At 47.5% G+C, this 22,475-nt stretch overlaps 1 protein-coding gene across 1 annotated transcript in view; it reads right to left on the reverse strand.

Moving 5' to 3' along the window:
• The window catches only part of ACTN3 (actinin alpha 3), a 209,158-nt gene extending 207,998 nt beyond the window's left edge, over positions 1-1,160 (reverse strand). The window contains exon 1 of the mRNA XM_086938553.1: positions 873-1,160. Within this exon, the coding sequence (XP_086794679.1) occupies positions 873-1,007 (135 nt within the window). The 5' untranslated portion in view covers positions 1,008-1,160. The remainder of the gene's footprint in view (positions 1-872) is intronic.
• Between the last annotated feature and the right edge of the window lie 21,315 nt (positions 1,161-22,475).

The following is a 22,475-nucleotide window of genomic DNA, read 5'->3' on the forward strand; positions in this document are numbered from 1 at the left end:
TTCCCCTCTTGGAACCAGAAATGTGATCTCCCACCGCCCCTCCCATCTGCACACGTCTCTGGTGACACCATGCCTAAAATGGCACATGGACTGGGTCTCCGTTTAGAATCCCAGACCTAAATGTGACTTTTAACGGCCCGGTGGCACCAGCTGGTGTCAGTTACTTGAGGGTCAGCTGGCCCGCGGGGGAGGGGGCCAGGGTCAAGATGGGGTGAAAATAACCACTGCTTAGTTGAACGACACCTCGAAATGTCAACGTTTGCGAAAAGCAAGTGCAGTTGAAAATCTCAAAGATGTGTGAGCCACGAAGCTCTACGTCAGTTCCGCCTACCACCCGCACCCGTGCACCCAGACTGCAAGGTGCATGCGCTTGTTATGCTGTGGTTTCGCTGAAAGAGCTATTTTACCAAAATCCCAGGGTAGTGACACTCCTGCAAGGGTTGACAGCTAGCTATCTGTCACGGCTACTTCACTTTTAATTAATTAATTAAAAAGGGCCTGTCTTCAAGTTGTAGAATGATCACATAAAGTCACGCGGAACGCTCAGAGTGTTGCGCGCCTGCTGCCGCGATCTAGTCTGGGCCGCTGCTGTTCGACCTTCAAAAATCCAGTGAGTGGCTGCGATCTATGTAGCACCTCAAGGTGAAAGGCTGGAATCCCGGTGGGAGCCGATGCGGCCTTCAACCTTCGTACGTCGACAGAGTACCAATGGGATGCTGTATCCTAACGTCTGTTATTTCAGTATTACAAAACAGTAACTTTAGGTGTGGGAACTACAAGTTATTCTTATTTTTATAATAACAGTCGGCACAGCTAGAGATGCATGAGAAGGGACCACTTCAATATGCGGGTCTCTGTCGGAATCTTCTTACCTTCCTTTGCTGCTTCTCCCAGGCTGGGTCCAGCAGCAGGTCCCTGTCCCAGTCATCCTCCTGGGTCATGTACGTCGTTTCCTCCACATAGGAGTGGTTGTACTGTACGTGACTCTCGACGGCAGTCATTTTCATGCCCTGGCTTCCTCTCCCTCTGTTCACTTTAATTTCCCCCTACCCCCTTTAGCTTAAAAATATCTATCTGCTATCGCTCGCACCCTTTCTTCCTGGAAGCCGTGGGCAGCTCGTCGAGATGGGACCCTGTCCTGGCTGCTGCTCGCCCCGCGCAGAGCTCCTGGTCAAAAGTGGCCCACGTGACCGGTCCTCAATAAGTATGAGCCACCCTCCAGATCCGGATCAGGTTCCATCCTGGAATGGAGAAAAGGGAGGGGACGCCTACCCCCGGAGGCCAATCCTAGAGGGATACTTCCAATTGCTGGGGGAGGCGAGGGGTGTCGCAACCCCCACCACCTGCACAGAGCAAAGGCCTTGCTTTGCGACAGCTGGGCCTTTTCCCAGTTACACGTCTAAGCGTGGGGATCTGACACGATACCCCACACAGGGATGCGCCAAGATGCCTTACCATTACCACACAAGTTGAACGCTAACCTACCTTGTGGAAGATTCATTTCTCTGACTGCAAGTATATTTTCTAGTCATACATAAAAGTTAAACATGTGGTCACTGCCCGTTAAATACGTCACAGGCTCACTCCCTGCGAGCATATTATCAGAGCAGCCTCGCCGTGCTCGGCACCTATAAATAGCTCGACTTGTGAAAAAATGCATGGTAGCTTCTTAGGCCCCTCGGCGCCAGCCATTTTGAAGGGATCCGAGATAAGTTATGTTTCCTAGTGAAATTATTTCTAAGAACTCCACGCGCCGTTGAATTTTCTCTTAGTAGAAACAGCAACGTCGCTAATCGTTACTCTATGAACGAGGAAGTGAAGCAGGAATAGATACACAGATAATTTTTTATGTCATAAACCGCAGCCTGACAAGTAACAGGCAAATATAGGCACCACCCACACCCATGTGTATAGTGGCTAGGGGAAAGGTCCCATAGCAATTTTTTTTTTGCAAGTAACACAAAGCAAACATCTTTGCTTTCTTACATGTTCAGCTGTGGTCCCTTTGAAAATGTGAAGAATAATAGCGGCATGATTACTCCTTTCTCGTGCTCAGTTCTCAGCTACTTCCCATTGTCGTGGTGGTTCCGACCACCTCCTGTCAGGCATTCTCTTCCGTCTTCTGGGGTAGATCCACCAAGGCCTCACTTCCTACTGCTGCCATACACCTCACCTGTACATACCAAACCCTCAATGTCTTAGTAGACAGTCCCTCATTCAGATTCAAGGGTTCCACATCGCTAGCACAAGAAGGATCAACAGATGCTGTGTCAGGCTCTTCTGTCCAGACATTCATGGGTTTAAAATTTCTGAGATTGATGCCGACAACATACTCCTTTATGTTACCAAGCCGTAAACCTCCATCCTCGCTATTCTGCAGCTGTTTGAAACCTACGGGGCTCCCTCTGACTGCCATATCAATTGGGGCAAATGTGTTCTTTACCACCCCATATGACCGGTTTGAACCATTTGTGCATCCCCAGACGCTCCTGGTGATGAATGATGGCTTCTGCTACCTGGGCATTTATGTCACTCCACACAGAGAGAAGTGTCTGGCTAAAAATCTGGGTCGGGTGGTGTGGGACTTCAAGGCTGATGCAGAGAGGTGGCATAAGTTGCCTCCTACATTGATGGGAAGGGCGACTGTTTTTACAATGATTACGCTGTCCAAACTACTTTTCACCCTTCAGAATAAGTTAAATCTGATCCCAGAGACTCTGTTTGTCCATTTAGAAGGTGATTTGAGGACCCTGCTGTGGTGCGGTGGCCGCCCCACGATAAAGCTTGCAACCCTTCAATGGTGGTATCACTCTTCTAGACACGCAGGCCTACTGTTGGGCGCCCCATATGGTGGCCATAAATGATTGGCTATTTACAAAGCAAGATCAGTCTGCATACAAATTTGAGCGAGCACATTTTACTGGCCGGTCATGCCAGCGTTACCTCAATGGAGGAAAGGGAGTTCAACGGCTATTGCCTACAACGCAGGTGTCATTGGATGCATGGCCACTAGACTAATTGGTTGGGGAGTATGAGAAGTTGGCTGGTATATGATATCCACTAATGAAAGTGCTACGCGATCAAATGATGGATGGAATGCTGAATAAATCATGCATTCACCCTAGTCAAGAGATCTGGGTTAAATCCATCATTCTTTTGCTCACCATGCCACCCCAGTTTAGACCCAGCCATATGCAAATCAGTCTTGACCCTGTGCCTCATGGGAACAGTCCAGACCGAACTGCCAAGCCAGGTCCTCCCTGGACCAGAAAAAAGCATCCTGGGACAGGTTTCTGGGTATTACCCTTCAACAGTCAGGCTAGATTGTAACCAGTGGCACAGAGAGCAAGTGACCCACGTCTGGGCATACCCATCCCACTTAGGCTGAAAAGTGTTACGTAAGCAAATGATGGACGGAATGCTGAATAAATCATACATTCACCCCAGTCAAGAGATTTGGGTTAAATCCATCGTTCTTTTGATGCTCATGCCACCCCAGTTTTGACCCAGCCATATCAAATCAGTCTTGACCCTGTGCCTCATGGGAACAGTCCAGACCAAACTGCCAAGCCAGGTCCTCCCTGGACCGGAAACAAGCATCCTGAGATCGGTTTCTGGGTATTACCCTTCATCTGCCAGGCTAGCTTGAATCCAGTGGCACAGTGAGCAAGGTACCCACGACTAGGCATACCCACCCCACTTAGGGTGAAAAGTGCTACGCAAACAAATGATGGACGGAATGCTGAATAAATCATACATTCACCCCCAGTCAAGAGATCTGGGTTAAATCCAGTGTTCTTTTGCTCACCATGCCACCCCAGTTTAGACGCAGTCATATGCAAATCAGTCTTGACCCTGTGTCTCATGGGAACAGTCCAGACCGAACTGCCAAGCCAGGTCCTCCCTGGACTGGAAACAAGCATCCTGGGACCGGTTTCTGGGTATTACCCTTCATCAGCCAGGCTATCTTGAATCCAGTGGCACAGTGAGCAAGGTACCCACGTCTGGGCATACCCATCTCACTTAGGGTGAAAAGTGCTATGCAAGCAGCAGTTCGGGCTGGACTCTTCCCATGAGATACAGGGTCAAGACTGATTTGCATATAGCTGGGTCTGAACTGAGGTGGAAAAGTGAGCTAAAGAATGATGATGGATTCAACCCAGATCTGTGACTGGGGTGAGTGTCTGAAAAGTTTCAGCTCTCCGTCCATCATCTCCTTGTGTTTGCTCTGTTCGCCCTAAGTTGGCAGGGTATGCCCAGACGTGGGTCCCTTGCTCACTTTGCCACTGGATTCAAGCTAGCCTGGCTGATGAAGGGTGTTACCCAGAAACCGGTCCCAGGATGCTTGTTTCCGATTGAGGGAAGACCGGGCGTGGCAGTTCGGGCTGGACTGTTCCTATGAGGCACAGGGTAAAGACTGATTTGCATATAGCTGGGTCTGAACTGAATTGGCGAAGTAAGCTAAAGAATGATGATGGATTCAACCCAGATCTGTGACTGGGGGTGAGTGTCTGAAAAGTTTCAGTGCTCCGTCCATCATCTCCTTATGTTTGCTTTGCTCACCCTAAGATGACAGAGTATGCCCAGACTTGGGTCCTTTGCTCACTTTGCCACTGGATTCAAGCTAGCCTGGCTGATGAAGGGTGTTACCCAGAAACCAGTCCCAGGATGCTTGTTTCCGGTTCAGGGAAGACCTGGCTTGCCAGTTCAGGCTAGACTGTTCCCATGAGGCACGGGGTCAAGACTGATTTGCATATAGCTGGGTCTGAACTGAGGTGGCAAAGTGAGCTAAAGAATGATGATGGATTCAACCCAGATCTGTGACTGGGGGTGAGTGTCTGAAAAGTTTCAGCGCTCCGTCCATCATCTCCTTGTGTTTGCTTTACACTAATTAAAGTGGGCACCTTGCACCAGTCCGAACAACCCTTATGGTGATTTAAGAGGTCAAAGATAACCTTAGAAAGCTATCCCAGTGGTAGCTGTGGAGAGCAGCCTTCAGGCTTAGTCTTGAAAGAATGTTAAGCAGCTTGTTTTACCAGAATGCAGCCTTACTGTATGGGTAAAATGATAGGAGAACCACACATTAGTTATAAAAATATGTATTTATTATTATAACACACTCTAAATACCTTACAGTATCTGCTACACTCAGATAAACACAAAGCACAAAATTCTGGAGCACAGAAACAAATGTAAGTAGCAATAATACACAGTGGGCTCCAGGGGGAGACCAAACCATATACTAAAATAGTAGTAAAAGAACCACAACTCGAGTCAAGACAATGTCTAGAGGTTGTAGAATCGCTGGGACCCCAAGGAACAACCCAAGGTCAGTAAATAGAGTTCCCACGGTGGACAGGTGCAGTTTGAGAATACGACAGTGTGCTACGTAGAATTCAATGAGAGAGTCATGGTTGCAGTTTTAAAGTTTAAGGACCCTTCACAGTGGATTACGAGGAGGCCCTTTGGATCAATGGAGGTTGGAGAGTCACCCCACCCTTGGATACCATAATACCAGAGTTACCTATCCAAGGGAAGCCGGGTGCATAGGGCTTAAGTGGTGTCGGAAACCACCATTGATCTCAAAGGAGGACTTCAAGGAAATGCCACTGCAGGAAAGAAGAAAAGTGTCAGTTGGAATCCAAAGGTGGATTCGTGTTGAAGAGAACCTGAAAGCAGAGGTGACAGAGTCTGGTCACTCAGGAGTGATATGGGGCTTGGTAGACAAATGCCCACCAATGTCGGGTGCTTTAGGTGCGTTGAGGGGGTTCGTGACTTTGCAGCCACTGGGACCAGGAGACATTGAGGACAACCAGGAGCCAGATACGAGCTGTCCCACCAAGGATGTTGAGTGCTGAGGGGTCGGTGTCCAGCTGGAGCACCAACATGCCTTGGCAGTGGCAATCCATGAAGATGGCCAAGAGGAGTTAATTTTCAGACCAACAAAGCCCAGAAGACTCACCAAATACAGGGAAGATGGGGCAAGCCTGGTGCAAGCAGGGAAGCCCAAGAAAAGCAGTGTTGACCGTCAAGAGGACCCACAGGCCAGAGGCACAGGAGTCACCAGGGAAACCCAAGCAGAATTACAAAGCAACAGCACACAGAGCACTCAGTGTGAGGAAACCAACGTTCTTTGGTGGAAATGGTGCCAGAGGTAGGGGCTCCTCGGATCCCAGTGCACTTGTTTGGGAACGCCAACAAGCGTATGTACTTGAAAAAGTATGAGGTGCACAGGGGTACGGGCATTGCAGCCCCCACGAGGGATTCTAACCTCAAACTTGGTGAGAGGGCAGCTTAGACCTCGAGGAACGTTGAAACCACCTCCTGTGTTTCTGGAGCCTTCATAGTCCGCAGGAGCTCAGGATCAGCAGAATGGTCAGTTGAGTTATGGTGCCTGAGGTTGCAGGGGAGTGACTCTTTCACTCCAAGGGAGTGTCTTCAGTTGTCCTTGATACTCCACAGATCCTGCATGGAGCCTATATGGTGCACGGGCACAGACAATGCTTCAAACTGAGAGGGAGACGAAGTTGGGCCCAAGCGAAGTCCAGAGTGTCCAGACAGTCGAAGGTCAGTGGTTTCTTGATCAGAATCTTGCCACATCAAATCTAGGGTCCTACAATCAGATTAGACCTTTTGTACCCACAGGAGAGGGTTGGAAAGATTCAGGGGACACTCCCAGGGGAGGGTCAGGACAGCAGGAAGGTTACTCCCATTTCCTTTGTTCAGTTCGTGCCAGAGAAGGAGCAACGGCTCCCAGGACTGGTTTGAACAGGACTATGCACAGGGACATCATATGTGCCCCTCATGCAGACTTTCTGGCTGGCAAGCTTCCCCACCCAGGCCTAATACACTAAATCCTATCTGGGAGGTGGTCACACCTCCCTGTGACAGGATGCCTATTGTTCTGCCGTCCCCTGCTCAAGCTTGGCTCAGCAGCAGGAGGGCAGAAATGTGACTCTGGTCAACAGCAACCATTTTGGGCTGCCCGGGACTAGAAGGCTGGTACCGGGAACATCAGTGAAGCTCGTTTCTGAGGGGTGGGATTATTCCTCTCACACCGATTACCAGTGTGGGGGTATGATTCCACAATGTTTGACACCAAACACAATAGGGTTACTTTCAGCCATTTTAGCGTTGGTCATCACACAATCAAATAAAGCCACTCTATATGTCGTAAATGGCTGTAGCGCTAACAACCCGGGAGAATGGACTCTGTAGGCTGTAGGAGTGTTCTGCTCATGCAGTGGCACCCTCTCACTTAGAACCAGGCACCCTGCCTTCAGCATTGTCAATGCCTGCCGTAGGGGTGACTTGTAGGTTTTAAGTGTAGTGACCCTTAGATATAGTAAACCTAAATCTTATGTAAGTGGTGCATGCACCAACTTACACAGGCTGCAATGACAGGCCTGTAGATCTATTTTGCATGGCCTCTCATTGGTGGCATAATACATGCTTCAGCCTATATACCTTGGGTACATGGGTATCATATACTAGAGACTGACAATGGTACCCCAGTATCCAATCTGGAGTGTTCCTAAGTATATGGCATAACATTTTAGGGAGAAAACAGATAGACTGGGGTCCTGATTAGCAGGATGCCAGTCAGACTAGTCAAAAACAGTGTAACGTCAAGCAAAAAGTGGGGGTAACCATAAGAAGCAGATCCTACTTTCCTACAGGGAGGAAAGATAAAGCGGGCAACACCGGTTTGAGAGTGTGTGTGGATACGTGGGATGGGAAAACTCAGGGGTTTTGAGGCCTGGGACCTGCGGGGAATCTCCCAGATCGGAGACCTCCTGGAGGTGGGCGTTCTGATGCCCTTTTTGTCCCTACGCAGGGAGTATTCCATGCACTAGAACCACCAGTATCTCAAATACATGCAGTTGCCACATGCCTGGCATGCATAGAGATTAGGATAATTGGACCTACCAGAATATGCCCCACTAGAGAGGAGTTTGTAACTTGACAAGCTGGAACAGGAGGTTAATTCCCTTACCCATAAGACACTGAATAAGAATATGCTGGACACATTGACCAGGCTGAGGGCCAGATGGAAGACTAACATGGGGGAACTAAAGGATGTTTGACTGAGAGGCCGCCCTGATGCACCAGAGGGAAGACAGGATTGTGCCTGATTTAACTTAAGATACTCCATCTGGTCTATAATGACAGGGGCCGCCTGCACCACATGATAAGGGCAGCTTCTCGGCCTGTTTATGCTGTGGGGACGCTAGGGGTACATTCATATATACGTTAAGGGCCTTCCCAGTCGTTCAGACATATTGGTCACGGGTGGTAAGGGAGCTCAGCCGATGGTGGAAGAAGTCATCCATTTTGATCCTAAATACGTTTTGCTGGGTGTCCCAGGTTACGTTGATGTTCTCAGACCACAACTTCTTTTCTGCAACCTGGGGCTGGTGGTGGCTAAACGAGATGTGGTGTGCCACTGGGGTGCTCTGGATGTTCCTGCCATTACTGAATGGAAGGCGGGGATGGATCCTTATGTAGCTGCTGAGAAAGTTACGTATAAAAGCAGAGGTGCCCTCGTAAGTTCTTCAAGGTATGGGGAGGTTGGCTTAGGCATTACTGTCTCTACCCCATGGAAGATGCATCAGCACCCTACGATAGTACACTTTGATATGCACTGTGATGTTTTCCCAATCCATAGTATAGTTTATTTGTTTCACTCATCTCCTTGTTGTTATGTTCTTGCCTTCTGTGAATGGTAGCATGTCTCCTTTCCTCCTTTTTTGTGTTAATTTATTTTGGATGCAGGCTTGCACCCTAAACTGTTGTTTATTGATATATAAACCTTTAATAAAGATATTAAAAAAACAGATTCCTTGTCTTACTGGTTTTTGAGACTGGGTAAAATCCCGTGCCCAGTGAATCCATGCCGTTGACCTCTGGCAAAGATGGTAGTTTAGGTTCTAAGACTACTGAGGGTTTTTTAACTGTGGCATACCGGACATGGAGTGTAGGAGAGTAGGGTCTGCTATCCTATGGTCACCCCAAATGTTTGCTTTTTGCTTCACTGGTTTATGACTTAATGTGGCTGTGGGCCTGCTAATCAGACCCACAGCCTGCTGTTCTCTCTCTAAATTACTGCCAAAGCACTCTAGGTGCATTACGAATTGGAACTGGTTCATCTTATAGGCCCCTGTAACAGTGTACCATAGGTACCCAGGGCATAGGTGTAGCAAAGGCCTACCAGGGGCTGCAGTATGTTGTATTGTGTAGATGAAGACAGTTCCCAACAGGTATTATGTAGAGACCGTTTGAAAGACGTATGCAATAAGCATTACAGAGAAGGAAGAGCCAAGGAGTCAAGAAAGTTTTTCATAAACAGTGGTATTATTTCAAAATTGGTTGAAGGTCAATACAGTTAAAGCAGCACTGTACAGAGTGGATCGTGTGACAACCCGGTGACACTTGGTGCAGGTGCTATATACAATAAGTGACAAGTGAGTGTGCAAGTGTTTTAAAATGACAGCAATTGCGACGCATTAAAACAAAGTTCACAACATCAAATGATGGCCCCAGTGGAGACAAGTAATTGTTCACTCGAAACAAAGTTATTAAGATGGGAGCACAAGATGTGGAATGCGTCTTTAAGTTCGAGCTGTCTAGTCGACGGCGTTTCGATCCCTGTTGTTCGGGATCCTCATCAGGACGGGGTTGTCGATGAGAACAGTGCTGTGGGTATAAAGGGGAGTTTGAGCGCGTGGACTAGGAGGGAAGCGCATAGGGGGGGGGGGGGGGGGGTTGTGGTAGCAGGATTGTGAAGTTCGGATTATTTAACGAACTAAGGCGTGTTTTGGAGTGGGGGGTGGTGGGCCTGACCGTGGCAGGGAAACCGTGTTTTAAGGGGGTGTCTAGGGTATAGTATACTAGGGGATATTTAATCCGTTATGCATGGGTTGGGTCATGGTCGCGCCATGCGGAAGACTGTAAACTTACGTAGTAGCTTTCCTAGGATGGCAAAGTCCGAATCCTGGGTAAACCTCAGTTTTTCACGATAACTATGGGTTTAGAAAGGGATACGTCAGAGATTTGGAGGAGAGTCCCTCCATTAGTGACGATCAGTGACCTAGGTAGAGGTAATTACCTGGATGATTCTTCCGTCTGGGCAGCGAGCGGCGTAGGCGAGTCCTGCAAGGGCCAAGGGAGAGGGGGGGAGAGTTTGTTTAATGGATGGCTCGTGGTGTCAAAGTAAGCCAAACAGACTTCTGGGTTATCCGAGCGTGCTCGGGGTATGCTTCAGAAAGTTCATTACCTGAATGAATCAAGGAGGATGGCCGTAACCGGGGTCTGCTGTCACAGCGGGTTGCAGGCAATGAATGCACTAGCTATTCGCGGGAGTGAGCCTGCTTAAAAAGTCAGGAGAGGGGCGGCCAATGGGGTGGAGTCACGTGGTATTCGAAGGTGGGGCAGGGCCGAGTCCCGGCGAGCCATAGGCTGTTTCGGGGCCGAGCCTCTGTTGGGAGTGTGGGAGGATTCTGGGTAGTTTACTGGGTTACCTAGGAGATGCTCGAGGGGAATGAGTAGGCAGAATTGGGAGCGAGCGCGCCTGATGTCGTGGGCGGGCCGGATGGAACTGATTACGTACAGGTACGGGTGCGATTTAGCGCAGGGTTACGTTATAATCAACAAACAACATGCTCTGTAATATATTTGTGACAATATACGGTATACATCTGTGAATGAGCATTTCAAAAACAGTTTCACATATGTTTGTATAGTCACGAAAGCATTTGTAGCAGAAAGAAACGGACATATAGTTAGAGACAGAATTTAAGAGAAATTAGATGGAGATGCTATTTGTCCATTCATCAAGGGTATTGAGTCCTCGGTTGACAGAGTCCGTCTTTGCTATCCATTTGCATTCTGCCCTGTTAAGGAGGTTGGTCATGTTGCCGCCCCTGATGGGCAGAGTTGGTTTTTCAATGACCAACCATTTAAGATCAGTGTCTGAATGTGATTTCTCCAGGAAATGTTGGACCAACGGAGCTGTCAGAACTTTGCAATTGATTCTACTTTTATGTTGAATTATTCTTTGCTTGACCATTTGTGTGGTCTGGCCAATGTAGATCAATTCACATGGGCAGCGGATGGCATATATTACATTCTGAGTCTTGCAGTTCGAATGGTGATTCAGTTGGTAGGTCTGTCCATTATAGACAAATTCCTTAGTGTTGTAGGTAAGTTCACACACACTGCACGATTGGCATTTGAAGTGTCCTTTCACAGGTGGCATTCCCCAGGCTGCAGTAATGCTTTGTTGGTCCGTGGGAGTGGTAGGCCATGTGATGGCCCGGACCAGATGGTTCGCCAAGTTTTTACCTCTCTGGTATGAGAACAGTGGGGGTTCACGGAATTGTTCATCTGACCTCAGTATTGTCTAGTTATTTTTGATTATTTTCGCAATTCTGTTGCTTTCCGGGTTGAAAACAGAGACAAATGGGATTCTGTTCATAGTTTTGCGGTTTACATTTGGGACCAGTAGATTCTCTCGATGGTTGTACCATGCGCGTTTTTTAGCCTGGTTGATTAGGCGGCGTGGATAGCCTCTATTGATGAGTTTGGTGGCCAGGATGTCAGCTTCTCTGAAATAATCTTTTCTCCATTTGCAATTGCGCCGGATTCGGAGGAATTGACCAAATGGGAGACCATCTCGTAGGCCTCTAGGGTGGTTACTGGTGTAGTGCAGCAAGGTGTTACGTTCTGTCGGTTTCCGGAAGAGCGAGGTTCCTAGTTTTCCTTCTTCTGCATGTATAATCACATCAAGAAATGGAAGGTCATTTGTTTTGGTTTCACTGGTAAATTTAAGGTGTTCCTGTGATGAGTTAAGCCAGGTCATGAATGGTTGTAAAGTTTCAGCAGTTCCATTCCAAATCAAGAGAATGTCGTCAATATAACGACGCCACAGATGGATTTGTGGTTGGTACGGATTGACAGGGTTCAGAATTAATGTTTTCTCTAGGTTGTGGACAAACAGAATTGCAAAGTTCGGGGCAAAGCAAGCGCCCATGGATACTCCCTTGGTTTGGAGGTAGTATGTGTTCTTGTATAAGAAGTAGTTGTTTTGTAGTGCTACCCTTAGTAGGTTCATGATGAATTCGGTTGGAATTCTAGCTGGTTGAGGTCTGGAGTTTAGCAGGTTTTTTATTACTTTTAGGCCTTCATCGTGGGGTATGTTTGTATATAGGGACTCAATGTCCAGACTGGCCAAGATTTGGGTGTCTAGGTCGAAGGGTTTGTCCTCTATGGTGTTGATGAGGTCCATTGTGTCTCGTATGTAAGTGTCCGTTGTTGGTACAAACTCCTTAATCACAGCATCCAGATATTTGCCTAGGGGTTCCAAAATGGAGCCACATCCTGAGACGATAGGGCGTCCAGGTGGGTTATTGGCGTCCTTATGGATCTTGGGTAGGATGTACAGGACCGGTGTTCGGGGGTGGGGATTGTTCAGGAAATCAAATTCCTTTTTCGTAATGATGTTCAAATCCTTGGCTGAGGTGGTGATATCAAGGATCTTTCGTCTGATATCAGCCAAAGGGTCTTTGGAGAGAGCCCGATAGTGTTCGCGGTTGGTGAGTTGCCGCTCCACTTCTCTGTCATATTGTGTGTTATTCAAGATAACGATTCCGCCGCCCTTGTCTGCGGGTTTGATGACAATTTGTGAGTTGTTTTGTAGGGTCGTTAAGGCTTCTTTTTCTGCCATTGGGAGGTTGTACGGAATAAACCGCGGAGAGGATTTTAAGTCCATAACTTCTTTCATGACCAGGCGTTCGAAAGTGAGGATTTCGGGCGTCATCTGGTTTGAAGGTGGATTGAAAGTAGAGGGGGGCCTGAAGGGGGAGATTTGATATTGTTCGATACTGGGTTTGTCCGAGAAAAAGTGTTTTAGTCGTATTCTCCTGAAGAACTTAAGTAGACTAGATTGTAGTTCCAAGAAATTGGTTCTTACAGTAGGCACAAATGAGAGGCCACGTGAGAGGACTTCGATTTCTTTTTGGGTCAGAATGTGGTCCGATAGGTTGAAAATCGGGATGGTCGTGGCAGTATCCATCGCCTCCAAGTTGTTGTTCACTGCGGTTGTCCCCACTGGTAATATCTGTTGCGGGTTTGCCGGAATCCTGGGGTTGGTGGTTGGTATGTTTTGGTTCTGGTTTGTCGGTTCTGAGGCGGTTGTGGATATTGTCCGCGTCCGCGGCCTCGTCCTAAAAAACCGGGGGGTAGCAGTGGTTGTGGTCCGGAGTTGGATGGCCCTGCGTCCTCTGCAGAGCTGTTTGAGGAGACAGAAAAAGTAACTCGTTGGTTGTTCCTATATCTTCCCCAGTTTTGTGTTCTGGGAGGGTTTTGTTGGGTGTTATAGAACTCCTCGTTCAAATAGGGGTATGTATTTTCAACCTTGTAATTTTTAATGTCTTTCTCCACTTTGTTGACCTTTTTGTTGAGTTCGAATGTGTTGAAGGTGGCGATGGTGTTGTTGATTTTATCCAACAAACTTTTTGCGTCCGTGAGAGTAGTATCTTCTTGAATTAGTTTTTCAAGTTCTTCAATTTCTTTAAGTTCCAGGCGACTATGTTCAATAGCCGTATCTATTCCCAAAACCATCCAATGGCGGGAACATGTAGTTGCAAGGTGGCTGAAACTGGTCCTGAATTTAACGTCTTGGATGAAGATCGCAGGGGTGTTACGAATTTGGAGCCCCAAGGGAATAACACCTGAACGTAGGTAATCCGTTAGCATCCGTGCATGTAAGTCCGTTCTGATCTGTTTTTTCTTCAATTTCTCGAGTTTATCCAAAAGTACACGGGAAGGGTTAGTGGTGGTAGTGGATGTAGACGCTGACTGGGGGTTGCCCGACAGTAATGAAGGGCCAGTCAGACGTGATTGGATATAATCCTCTGTGTAAGTAAGTGACTCCTTGGACATCGTGTGTAGGCCAAAAGGTAGTACACAGATAGATACCTAATTAAATGAGGTATGTTGATTGTGGTATACAGAGATACCGCTCTCGCAGCGATAGCTGCTCCTAATATGTAAGAAAACAACAGGAGAAAACCCATAAACCACGTTGGGATGGGTGCAATATGTAGATGAAGACAGTTCCCAACAGGTATTATGTAGAGACCGTTTGAAAGACGTATGCAATAAGCATTACAGAGAAGGAAGAGCCAAGGAGTCAAGAAAGTTTTTCATAAACAGTGGTATTATTTCAAAATTGGTTGAAGGTCAATACAGTTAAAGCAGCACTGTACAGAGTGGATCGTGTGACAACCCGGTGACACTTGGTGCAGGTGCTATATACAATAAGTGACAAGTGAGTGTGCAAGTGTTTTATAATGACAGCAATTGCGACGCATTAAAACAAAGTTCACAACATCAAATGATGGCCCCAGTGGAGACAAGTAATTGTTCACTCGAAACAAAGTTATTAAGATGGGAGCACAAGATGTGGAATGCGTCTTTAAGTTCGAGCTGTCTAGTCGACGGCGTTTCGATCCCTGTTGTTCGGGATCCTCATCAGGACGGGGTTGTCGATGAGAACAGTGCTGTGGGTATAAAGGGGAGTTTGAGCGCGTGGACTAGGAGGGAAGCGCATAGGGGGGGGGGTTGTGGTAGCAGGATTGTGAAGTTCGGATTATTTAACGAACTAAGGCGTGTTTTGGAGTGGGGGGTGGTGGGCCTGACCGTGGCAGGGAAACCGTGTTTTAAGGGGGTGTCTAGGGTATAGTATACTAGGGGATATTTAATCCGTTATGCATGGGTTGGGTCATGGTCGCGCCATGCGGAAGACTGTAAACTTACGTAGTAGCTTTCCTAGGATGGCAAAGTCCGAATCCTGGGTAAACCTCAGTTTTTCACGATAACTATGGGTTTAGAAAGGGATACGTCAGAGATTTGGAGGAGAGTCCCTCCATTAGTGACGATCAGTGACCTAGGTAGAGGTAATTACCTGGATGATTCTTCCGTCTGGGCAGCGAGCGGCGTAGGCGAGTCCTGCAAGGGCCAAGGGAGAGGGGGGGAGAGTTTGTTTAATGGATGGCTCGTGGTGTCAAAGTAAGCCAAACAGACTTCTGGGTTATCCGAGCGTGCTCGGGGTATGCTTCAGAAAGTTCATTACCTGAATGAATCAAGGAGGATGGCCGTAACCGGGGTCTGCTGTCACAGCGGGTTGCAGGCAATGAATGCACTAGCTATTCGCGGGAGTGAGCCTGCTTAAAAAGTCAGGAGAGGGGCGGCCAATGGGGTGGAGTCACGTGGTATTCGAAGGTGGGGCAGGGCCGAGTCCCGGCGAGCCATAGGCTGTTTCGGGGCCGAGCCTCTGTTGGGAGTGTGGGAGGATTCTGGGTAGTTTACTGGGTTACCTAGGAGATGCTCGAGGGGAATGAGTAGGCAGAATTGGGAGCGAGCGCGCCTGATGTCGTGGGCGGGCCGGATGGAACTGATTACGTACAGGTACGGGTGCGATTTAGCGCAGGGTTACGTTATAATCAACAAACAACATGCTCTGTAATATATTTGTGACAATATACGGTATACATCTGTGAATGAGCATTTCAAAAACAGTTTCACATATGTTTGTATAGTCACGAAAGCATTTGTAGCAGAAAGAAACGGACATATAGTTAGAGACAGAATTTAAGAGAAATTAGATGGAGATGGTATTTGTCCATTCATCAAGGGTATTGAGTACTCGGTTGACAGAGTCCGTCTTTGCTATCCATTTGCATTCTGCCCTGTTAAGGAGGTTGGTCATGTTGCCGCCCCTGATGGGCAGAGTTGGTTTTTCAATGACCAACCATTTAAGATCAGTGTCTGAATGTGATTTCTCCAGGAAATGTTGGACCAACGGAGCTGTCAGAACTTTGCAATTGATTCTACTTTTATGTTGAATTATTCTTTGCTTGACCATTTGTGTGGTCTGGCCAATGTAGATCAATTCACATGGGCAGCGGATGGCATATATTACATTCTGAGTCTTGCAGTTCGAATGGTGATTCAGTTGGTAGGTCTGTCCATTATAGACAAATTCCTTAGTGTTGTAGGTAAGTTCACACACACTGCACGATTGGCATTTGAAGTGTCCTTTCACAGGTGGCATTCCCCAGGCTGCAGTAATGCTTTGTTGGTCCGTGGGAGTGGTAGGCCATGTGATGGCCCGGACCAGATGGTTCGCCAAGTTTTTACCTCTCTGGTATGAGAACAGTGGGGGTTCACGGAATTGTTCATCTGACCTCAGTATTGTCCAGTTATTTTTGATTATTTTCGCAATTCTGTTGCTTTCCGGGTTGTACGTAATCAGTTCCATCCGGCCCGCCCACGACATCAGGCGCGCTCGCTCCCAATTCTGCCTACTCATTCCCCTCGAGCATCTCCTAGGTAACCCAGTAAACTACCCAGAATCCTCCCACACTCCCAACAGAGGCTCGGCCCCGAAACAGCCTATGGCTCGCCTATGGCTCGCCGGGACTCGGCCCTGCCCCACCTTCGAATACCACGTGACTCCACCCCATTGGCCGCCCCTCTCCTGACTTTTTAAGCAGGCTCACTCCCGCGAATAGCTAGTGCATTCATTGCCTGCAACCCGCTGTGACAGCAGACCCCGGTTACGGCCATCCTCCTTGATTCATTCAGGTAATGAACTTTCTGAAGCATACCCCGAGCACGCTCGGATAACCCAGAAGTCTGTTTGGCTTACTTTGACACCACGAGCCATCCATTAAACAAACTCTCCCCCCCTCTCCCTTGGCCCTTGCAGGACTCGCCTACGCCGCTCGCTGCCCAGACGGAAGAATCATCCAGGTAATTACCTCTACCTAGGTCACTGATCGTCACTAATGGAGGGACTCTCCTCCAAATCTCTGACGTATCCCTTTCTAAACCCATAGTTATCGTGAAAAACTGAGGTTTACCCAGGATTCGGACTTTGCCATCCTAGGAAAGCTACTACGTAAGTTTACAGTCTTCCGCATGGCGCGACCATGACCCAACCCATGCATAACGGATTAAATATCCCCTAGTATACTATACCCTAGACACCCCCTTAAAACACGGTTTCCCTGCCACGGTCAGGCCCACCACCCCCCACTCCAAAACACGCCTTAGTTCGTTAAATAATCCGAACTTCACAATCCTGCTACCACAACCCCCCCCCCCTATGCGCTTCCCTCCTAGTCCACGCGCTCAAACTCCCCTTTATACCCACAGCACTGTTCTCATCGACAACCCCGTCCTGATGAGGATCCCGAACAACAGGGATCGAAACGCCGTCGACTAGACAGCTCGAACTTAAAGACGCATTCCACATCTTGTGCTCCCATCTTAATAACTTTGTTTCGAGTGAACAATTACTTGTCTCCACTGGGGCCATCATTTGATGTTGTGAACTTTGTTTTAATGCGTCGCAATTGCTGTCATTTTAAAACACTTGCACACTCACTTGTCACTTATTGTATATAGCACCTGCACCAAGTGTCACCGGGTTGTCACACGATCCACTCTGTACAGTGCTGCTTTAACTGTATTGACCTTCAACCAATTTTGAAATAATACCACTGTTTATGAAAAACTTTCTTGGCTCCTTGGCTCTTCCTTCTCTGTAATGCTTATTGCATACGTCTTTCAAACGGTCTCTACATAATACCTGTTGGGAACTGTCTTCATCTACATATTGCACCCATCCCAACGTGGTTTATGGGTTTTCTCCTGTTGTTTTCTTACATATTAGGAGCAGCTATCGCTGCGAGAGCGGTATCTCTGTATACCACAATCAACATACCTCATTTAATTAGGTATCTATCTGTGTACTACCTTTTGGCCTACACACGATGTCCAAGGAGTCACTTACTTACACAGAGGATTATATCCAATCACGTCTGACTGGCCCTTCATTACTGTCGGGCAACCCCCAGTCAGCGTCTACATCCACTACCACCACTAACCCTTGCCGTGTACTTTTGGATAAACTCGAGAAATTGAAGAAAAAACAGATCAGAACGGACTTACATGCACGGATGCTAACGGATTACCTACGTTCAGGTGTTATTCCCTTGGGGCTCCAAATTCGTAACACCCCTGCGATCTTCATCCAAGACGTTAAATTCAGGACCAGTTTCAGCCACCTTGCAACTACATGTTCCCGCCATTGGATGGTTTTGGGAATAGATACGGCTATTGAACATAGTCGCCTGGAACTTAAAGAAATTGAAGAACTTGAAAAACTAATTCAAGAAGATACTACTCTCACGGACGCAAAAAGTTTGTTGGATAAAATCCACAACACCATCGCCACCTTCAACACATTCGAACTCAACAAAAAGGTCAACAAAGTGGAGAAAGACATTAAAAATTACAAGGTTGAAAATACATACCCCTATTTGAACGAGGAGTTCTATAACACCCAACAAAACCCTCCCAGAACACAAAACTGGGGAAGATATAGGAACAACCAACGAGTTACTTTTTCTGTCTCCTCAAACAGCTCTGCAGAGGACGCAGGGCCATCCAACTCCGGACCACAACCACTGCTACCCCCCGGTTTTTTAGGACGAGGCCGCGGACGCGGACAATATCCACAACCGCCTCAGAACCGACAAACCAGAACCAAAACATACCAACCACCAACCCCAGGATTCCGGCAAACCCGCAACAGATATTACCAGTGGGGACAACCGCAGTGAACAACAACTTGGAGGCGATGGATACTGCCACGACCATCCCGATTTTCAACCTATCGGACCACATTCTGACCCAAAAAGAAATCGAAGTCCTCTCACGTGGCCTCTCATTTGTGCCTACTGTAAGAACCAATTTCTTGGAACTACAATCTAGTCTACTTAAGTTCTTCAGGAGAATACGACTAAAACACTTTTTCTCGGACAAACCCAGTATCGAACAATATCAAATCTCCCCCTTCAGGCCCCCCTCTACTTTCAATCCACCTTCAAACCAGATGACGCCCGAAATCCTCACTTTCGAACGCCTGGTCATGAAAGAAGTTATGGACTTAAAATCCTCTCCGCGGTTTATTCCGTACAACCTCCCAATGGCAGAAAAAGAAGCCTTAACGACCCTACAAAACAACTCACAAATTGTCATCAAACCCGCAGACAAGGGCGGCGGAATCGTTATCTTGAATAACACACAATATGACAGAGAAGTGGAGCGGCAACTCACCAACCGCGAACACTATCGGGCTCTCTCCAAAGACCCTTTGGCTGATATCAGACGAAAGATCCTTGATATCACCACCTCAGCCAAGGATTTGAACATCATTACGAAAAAGGAATTTGATTTCCTGAACAATCCCCACCCCCGAACACCGGTCCTGTACATCCTACCCAAGATCCATAAGGACGCCAATAACCCACCTGGACGCCCTATCGTCTCAGGATGTGGCTCCATTTTGGAACCCCTAGGCAAATATCTGGATGCTGTGATTAAGGAGTTTGTACCAACAACGGACACTTACATACGAGACACAATGGACCTCATCAACACCATAGAGGACAAACCCTTCGACCTAGACACCCAAATCTTGGCCAGTCTGGACATTGAGTCCCTATATACAAACATACCCCACGATGAAGGCCTAAAAGTAATAAAAAACCTGCTAAACTCCAGACCTCAACCAGCTAGAATTCCAACCAAATTCATCATGAACCTACTAAGGGTAGCACTACAAAACAACTACTTCTTATACAAGAACACATACTACCTCCAAACCAAGGGAGTATCCATGGGCGCTTGCTTTGCCCCGAACTTTGCAATTCTGTTTGTCCACAACCTAGAGAAAACATTAATTCTGAACCCTGTCAATCCGTACCAACCACAAATCCATCTGTGGCGTCGTTATATTGACGACATTCTCTTGATTTGGAATGGAACTGCTGAAACTTTACAACCATTCATGACCTGGCTTAACTCATCACAGGAACACCTTAAATTTACCAGTGAAACCAAAACAAATGACCTTCCATTTCTTGATGTGATTATACATGCAGAAGAAGGAAAACTAGGAACCTCGCTCTTCCGGAAACCGACAGAACGTAACACCTTGCTGCACTACACCAGTAACCACCCTAGAGGCCTACGAGATGGTCTCCCATTTGGTCAATTCCTCCGAATCCGGCGCAATTGCAAATGGAGAAAAGATTATTTCAGAGAAGCTGACATCCTGGCCACCAAACTCATCAATAGAGGCTATCCACGCCGCCTAATCAACCAGGCTAAAAAACGCGCATGGTACAACCATCGAGAGAATCTACTGGTCCCAAATGTAAACCGCAAAACTATGAACAGAATCCCATTTGTCTCTGTTTTCAACCCGGAAAGCAACAGAATTGCGAAAATAATCAAAAATAACTGGACAATACTGAGGTCAGATGAACAATTCCGTGAACCCCCACTGTTCTCATACCAGAGAGGTAAAAACTTGGCGAACCATCTGGTCCGGGCCATCACATGGCCTACCACTCCCACGGACCAACAAAGCATTACTGCAGCCTGGGGAATGCCACCTGTGAAAGGACACTTCAAATGCCAATCGTGCAGTGTGTGTGAACTTACCTACAACACTAAGGAATTTGTCTATAATGGACAGACCTACCAACTGAATCACCATTCGAACTGCAAGACTCAGAATGTAATATATGCCATCCGCTGCCCATGTGAATTGATCTACATTGGCCAGACCACACAAATGGTCAAGCAAAGAATAATTCAACATAAAAGTAGAATCAATTGCAAAGTTCTGACAGCTCCGTTGGTCCAACATTTCCTGGAGAAATCACATTCAGACACTGATCTTAAATGGTTGGTCATTGAAAAACCAACTCTGCCCATCAGGGGCGGCAACATGACCAACCTCCTTAACAGGGCAGAATGCAAATGGATAGCAAAGACGGACTCTGTCAACCGAGTACTCAATACCCTTGATGAATGGACAAATACCATCTCCATCTAATTTCTCTTAAATTCTGTCTCTAACTATATGTCCGTTTCTTTCTGCTACAAATGCTTTCGTGACTATACAAACATATGTGAAACTGTTTTTGAAATGCTCATTCACAGATGTATACCGTATATTGTCACAAATATATTACAGAGCATGTTGTTTGTTGATTATAACGTAACCCTGCGCTAAATCGCACCCGTACCTGTACGTAATCAGTTCCATCCGGCCCGCCCACGACATCAGGCGCGCTCGCTCCCAATTCTGCCTACTCATTCCCCTCGAGCATCTCCTAGGTAACCCAGTAAACTACCCAGAATCCTCCCACACTCCCAACAGAGGCTCGGCCCCGAAACAGCCTATGGCTCGCCGGGACTCGGCCCTGCCCCACCTTCGAATACCACGTGACTCCACCCCATTGGCCGCCCCTCTCCTGACTTTTTAAGCAGGCTCACTCCCGCGAATAGCTAGTGCATTCATTGCCTGCAACCCGCTGTGACAGCAGACCCCGGTTACGGCCATCCTCCTTGATTCATTCAGGTAATGAACTTTCTGAAGCATACCCCGAGCACGCTCGGATAACCCAGAAGTCTGTTTGGCTTACTTTGACACCACGAGCCATCCATTAAACAAACTCTCCCCCCCTCTCCCTTGGCCCTTGCAGGACTCGCCTACGCCGCTCGCTGCCCAGACGGAAGAATCATCCAGGTAATTACCTCTACCTAGGTCACTGATCGTCACTAATGGAGGGACTCTCCTCCAAATCTCTGACGTATCCCTTTCTAAACCCATAGTTATCGTGAAAAACTGAGGTTTACCCAGGATTCGGACTTTGCCATCCTAGGAAAGCTACTACGTAAGTTTACAGTCTTCCGCATGGCGCGACCATGACCCAACCCATGCATAACGGATTAAATATCCCCTAGTATACTATACCCTAGACACCCCCTTAAAACACGGTTTCCCTGCCACGGTCAGGCCCACCACCCCCCACTCCAAAACACGCCTTAGTTCGTTAAATAATCCGAACTTCACAATCCTGCTACCACAACCCCCCCCCCCCTATGCGCTTCCCTCCTAGTCCACGCGCTCAAACTCCCCTTTATACCCACAGCACTGTTCTCATCGACAACCCCGTCCTGATGAGGATCCCGAACAACAGGGATCGAAACGCCGTCGACTAGACAGCTCGAACTTAAAGACGCATTCCACATCTTGTGCTCCCATCTTAATAACTTTGTTTCGAGTGAACAATTACTTGTCTCCACTGGGGCCATCATTTGATGTTGTGAACTTTGTTTTAATGCGTCGCAATTGCTGTCATTTTAAAACACTTGCACACTCACTTGTCACTTATTGTATATAGCACCTGCACCAAGTGTCACCGGGTTGTCACACGATCCACTCTGTACAGTGCTGCTTTAACTGTATTGACCTTCAACCAACTTTGAAATAATACCACTGTTTATGAAAAACTTTCTTGACTCCTTGGTTCTTCCTTCTCTGTAAT

This window comes from Lissotriton vulgaris, chromosome 9, assembly GCF_964263255.1.
Source record: "Lissotriton vulgaris chromosome 9, aLisVul1.2, whole genome shotgun sequence".
Classification (NCBI taxonomy): Eukaryota; Metazoa; Chordata; class Amphibia; order Caudata; family Salamandridae; genus Lissotriton; species Lissotriton vulgaris.